Source organism: Trachymyrmex septentrionalis, unplaced genomic scaffold, assembly GCF_001594115.1.
Source record: "Trachymyrmex septentrionalis isolate Tsep2-gDNA-1 unplaced genomic scaffold, Tsep1.0 scaffold109, whole genome shotgun sequence".
In the NCBI taxonomy this organism is placed as follows: domain Eukaryota; kingdom Metazoa; phylum Arthropoda; class Insecta; order Hymenoptera; family Formicidae; genus Trachymyrmex; species Trachymyrmex septentrionalis.
This window is the reverse complement of record NW_017304217.1, coordinates 281,501-286,702: the sequence shown is the minus strand read 5'-3', so window position 1 is coordinate 286,702 and position 5,202 is coordinate 281,501. Positions and strand designations below refer to the sequence as shown.

The following is a 5,202-nucleotide window of genomic DNA, read 5'->3' as shown; positions in this document are numbered from 1 at the left end:
TTATTTAGCCGCTAGAGGCACTCCAGTGCTCGAACACGCGCCGTACTCGCCTGATTTAGCACCCTGTGACTTTTTCCTGTTTCCGAAGATCAAGTCTGCCTTAAAAGGAACCCGGTTCGAGTCGATGGAAAAGGTGAAGCGAAAATCGGCGGAGCTCCTAAATGCTCTTACAAAAGAAGACTTCCAGCATTGCTTTGACCAATGGAAAAAAACGAATGGAACGGTGTGTGGCGAGGGGAGGGGAGTACATTGAAGGGGAGCATTCAATTGTAGAATAATTTTTAAAATAAAACTCTTTTTCATAAGCAGTCTCGTTATTTAATAGCCAGACCTCGTATATTGACATCATTTTAAAATGTCAAGACTTTTATGTATTTTAATTTACCATTGTTTTTTTTTTACAGTTTGGCGACATTGTTGAGAGGCATCTCAAAGACGATGACTTAGTGCTGTTTAATCGGCAACCATCTTTGCACAAATTAAGTATTATGACACATAGAACCAAGGTATTGGAGCATCGAACGTTCAGATTCAACGAATGTGTCTGTGCACCTTACAATGCAGGTCTAGTTTAACTTATTGTCTATACACGTTGGCTGTTTAATATGTTCTCCCTCTCTCTGTCTCCCCCTCTCTCCTCCCCTCTCTCTCTCTCTCACGCACGCGCGCACACAAATTATTGCAATTATATTTAAAATTTACATATAAATATTATACTAATCTGCAAATTAATACTTTGGGAACATTGTTTGAACGAACATAATTGTTTTCCGTCGGTTTTTAGATACTGAATACAATTTCGTTTATGAAATTGCTCCACCATGTCATATTTTTTAGAAAAATTGCCGAAAATGACGCTTTTAAGGATTTTATAATATTGTAATATCAGCAGTAAATTTTTTTCTAAATTTTGTTAATGTCGCACAAAAGTATCAACTTTTAGCTTTAAGCATTTTATTTGGTTTTGTTGATTGTCCATTTTTGAAATATAACAATTTAAAAATAGCTGGAAAGGATACGGGCAGTAGGAGTTAAGCGTAAAAGACGTAAATAATATATCGCGCAAATAATATATCTATGAAGTGTGAAACTTTTTTATTCACTAAAACGCGCTTGATTTGTTATACGAATTTAAAAATAGCTCTTTTTCTATGTAATACATAGAAAAGACATTTTATTCGATCTTAATACTTTATTATACGTAGAGACAATTTACATAACACGATTGCCTCGTACTAAATTAAAAAGCAATGGAGGTTGACAATAGTAGCAAGATTAATTCTGAATAAAACAGAGCGTTACAGAATATCTCCTTATAATATTCATACCATATTCTATTTTGTCAATTTTATATTATTTTTTTGTTTAGTATTATTTATGAAAACCTTGAAAATTCCAATCATATTGTTTGAAAATTGTGTTTTTTGTCTCTTTAATATCATTTTTCTCAAAATTGTGATGTGATAACCAAATTTGGATTACAAATTTATGTTCAGTATTCAAAAAATACATTAAAAACAGCTAAAACTGTTTAAAAAAAATTTTTTATCGTAGTGTTATTAGATACTAAGATTATCATTGGTCTTATTTAGCTCTTATTTGATTTAATATACATTAAATAGATTTTGACGGCGACGAGATGAATCTTCACTTACCGCAGACTGAAGAAGCTAGAGCCGAAGCATTAGTTTTGTTAGCGGTAAATGGTTGATTAACATACTTTTATAAATTTATTAAATTGTATATAAATATGCTGAAATATTTTGTTTTGTGTTTATAGAATAAATCTAATCTAGTTACACCTCGCAATGGTGACTTATTGATAGCAGCAACTCAAGATTTTATCACTGGTGCTTATCTCTTAACTCAAAAAGACACTTTTCTCCAACTAGAACAAGCTAGACAATTAGCTGTTTGCCTTTTAGCTGGCTCGGATGCTTCTATGAAAATAACTCTTCCTCCGCCTGCAATCATAAAACCGGCGAGATTGTGGACCGGTAAACAAATATTTAGTCTGATTCTACGACCGAATAGTGAATGTCCTGTCAAAGCAAATCTACAGGCAAAGGGCAAGACATATACCACCGAAAAAGAATTTTGTATTAATGATTCTTGTAAGTTGTAGTTGTACATTGTAATCGTGTCATTAACATTTAATGACAAAACGTTCTTAAATAATCAAATTAAATCCACAGATGTTATTATTCGCAATTCCGAGCTTCTAGCAGGAACAATGGATAAATCTGTATTGGGCTCAGGATCAAAACAAAATATATTTTACATTCTGTTACGTGATTGGGGTGAAGATGTTGCAACCGCAGCTATGTGGCGTTTAACTAGAATAGCAAATCACTTCAATTTTGAGAGAGGAATTTCTCTTGGTATTGGTGATCTTATACCTAGTCAAGGCCTTCTTCGAGCCAAGGAGAAAATACTAAACACTCAGTAAGAATAATTCCAAGTTTAAATTTGATAGGTTGCCTCATATAGATAACTAATTCTAATTTTTTTTTTAGTTATTCTAAATGTAACGAATACATTCAGTTAATGGAACAGGGTCATCTTGTCTGTCAACCTGGATGTTCAGAAGAGGAAACACTGGAAATGAAAATATTAAACGAACTTTCAGTGATCCGTGATGACGTTGGTAAAGCATGTTTGAAAGAACTACACCCTACTAACTCTGCTCTAATTATGGCACTCTGTGGAAGTAAAGGTAGTTTTATCAACATCTCTCAAATGATCGGTACGTTCAAATAATAATCATAAATATATTACTACTCTTAATTGTGTTTTGATACTATTTAATACAACTTCTCTCTTCAGCTTGCGTAGGTCAGCAAGCTATCAACGGATGTAGAGTACCGGATGGATTTGAGAATCGTGCGTTACCTCATGTTTTGACACGATCAAAGAAACCAGATGCTAAAGGCTTTGTGGAAAATTCATTTTATTCTGGATTAACGTCCAAGGAATTCTACTTTCATGCGATGGGCGGTCGAGAGGGTCTCACAGATACCGCTGTAAAAACTGCGGAGACTGGATACATGCAGAGACGATTGATTAAAAGTTTAGAAGATTTGTGTATCCATTATGACATGACAGTACGCAATTCTATGTGCGATATGATACAGACTACATATGGCGGTGATGGATTGGATCCTACGTACATGGAGGGTATGTGACATATTATTGTCCATTTTGTGTAAATAGAATAATACATATTTTTCTACAGGTAAAGACTGTCCCGTGGATTATGAAAGAGTGTATGACCACGTGAGGGCGAAAATGCCTTATATTACTGAAGAACCTTTAGATTACGCTAGTGTAATTAATGCTACAAAGGAAATGCTACGCTCTGAAGAGTATGAGTGCCTGAGTGAGGAATTCAAAAATGAATTGACGTAAGACAATATATGATATATGGTGAACTTCTGTAGCGCAATTTTAAACAAATTAAATGTTGTTTTTGCAGTTCGTTCCTGAAATTGAAGGCGCGAAAAATAGCATTTTATCAGCAGAACGTTATATCGAATTCATCAGTGACTTCGCAACTTGAACGTTTTACCGTTTCACAATTAGTAGAGTTTATTCATACGTGCAAAGAAAAGTACATGAGAGCTAAGATAGAACCGGGTACCGCTGTAGGTGCGCTCGCCGCTCAAAGTATTGGTGAGCCAGGGACTCAGATGACACTCAAAACATTCCATTTTGCTGGTGTAGCTGCTATGAACATTACTCAAGGAGTTCCCCGTATTAAAGAAATTATTAATGCGAGTCCCAAGATCAGTACTCCTATTATAACAGCGACATTGGTGAATAATTACTCTGAGCACATGCGTATTCAATCCGTATTCAATATGGTTTTAACCAACTAATTCTTTATTTTGCAGATCAATGATACGAATTCCGAGTTTGCCGAGCAAGCGAAAGCAAGAATTGAGAAGACGACCCTGGGAGATATAGCTGAATATATCGAGGAAATATATTTGCCTGATGATCATTTCCTTATAATAAAATTAGATATCGATAGAATTAAAACGTTGAAATTAGAAGTTGATGTTAATTTCGTATGTTATAAGTATGTTTGAAAGCTTAAAATTCTTGTTTTTTTATTGCAACTATTAATTCGTTTATATGTAAGAACAAACTTCACTTGATTTTTTTTCATTTAATGTCAAAACTTGATATAGTACACAATGAAAAAAAACATGAGTTTTAGTTATATTTTAAATTTAAGAGTAATTGCTGCCATTGTGAACTTTTCGAAAGATAACAAATAATTTATGATTTTCTAGACTCTGCACTTCAAAATTGAAATTAACTTCAAAGAATGTAGAAAAGGTGACCGACTCAGTTATTATTATTCGACCAAATCGAAGTAAAGATAAAGACTCAAATTTTCCATTTCGTCAATTGACAGAGGCTATTCCAAATGTTATAATAAAGGTAAAAATGTGTAATGAGATAAATTTCTATAAAATGTAAATTTTTATAAGTTTTAGAAATTTAATGTCCGCTTTTATTTATTTATTTTTTTTTTTTGTAGGGTTTACCATCGATCAATAGAGTAGTTGTACATAATGAAAACCTCGGTAGTAAATCGAAATTTACATTATTTGTCGAAGGAGATAATTTTAGAGAAGTTATGGCAACACGTGGCATCCTCGGTGAGAAGACAAAGTCAAATAATACAATAGAAGTGAGTTGAAAAAATCATGAGATAGTGAATAAATCATATTTATAATCATATTTTATTTTAGGTTTTCAAAACGCTCGGGATAGAAGCAGCGAGAACGACTATCATGTCAGAAATTAAGTCGGTAATGGAAAATCACGGTATCAGTATTGATTATAGACATTTAATGCTCTTGGCAGATTTAATGACTAGTAGAGGAGAAGTACTTGGTATCACGAGACAAGGTTTGGCAAAAATGAAAGAATCGGTTTTAAATTTGGCATCGGTGAGATTTTCCATTTTTCATTGTTTCATTCTTTTATTGCTTTTTTTTATAATACAATATAGAATTATTAAATTGATAAATTTTAATTATGGAAATAAACTCTCGAAATTAAAATAATGTAAGAAATTAGGCAAATGAGAGTTTGATGCGGTACTTAATGCACAATTATTAATTTTATGTATAAATTATATTTTTGACATTTGCAATACGAGTGTACAGTAAGTTAAAAATATAATTT

The 5,202-nt window shown here is 32.9% G+C and overlaps 1 protein-coding gene across 2 annotated transcripts in view; it reads left to right on the top strand.

Moving 5' to 3' along the window:
• Positions 1 to 5,202, top strand: part of LOC108748539 (DNA-directed RNA polymerase III subunit RPC1) — a 12,981-nt gene that overhangs the window by 7,144 nt on the left and 635 nt on the right. Inside the window, exons 8-19 of one of the 2 annotated variants that reach the window (XM_018486762.1) lie at positions 405 to 564; positions 1,623 to 1,699; positions 1,781 to 2,114; positions 2,196 to 2,445; positions 2,517 to 2,746; positions 2,827 to 3,177; positions 3,236 to 3,404; positions 3,476 to 3,815; positions 3,894 to 4,081; positions 4,299 to 4,449; positions 4,550 to 4,702; positions 4,764 to 4,964. In XM_018486762.1, coding sequence (XP_018342264.1) covers positions 405 to 564; positions 1,623 to 1,699; positions 1,781 to 2,114; positions 2,196 to 2,445; positions 2,517 to 2,746; positions 2,827 to 3,177; positions 3,236 to 3,404; positions 3,476 to 3,815; positions 3,894 to 4,081; positions 4,299 to 4,449; positions 4,550 to 4,702; positions 4,764 to 4,964 — 2,604 coding nt within the window. Of the gene's footprint in view, positions 1 to 404; positions 565 to 1,622; positions 1,700 to 1,780; positions 2,115 to 2,195; positions 2,446 to 2,516; positions 2,747 to 2,826; positions 3,178 to 3,235; positions 3,405 to 3,475; positions 3,816 to 3,893; positions 4,082 to 4,298; positions 4,450 to 4,549; positions 4,703 to 4,763; positions 4,965 to 5,202 lie in introns of those variants that run through there. The other variant, XM_018486769.1, reaches the window with a different exon arrangement.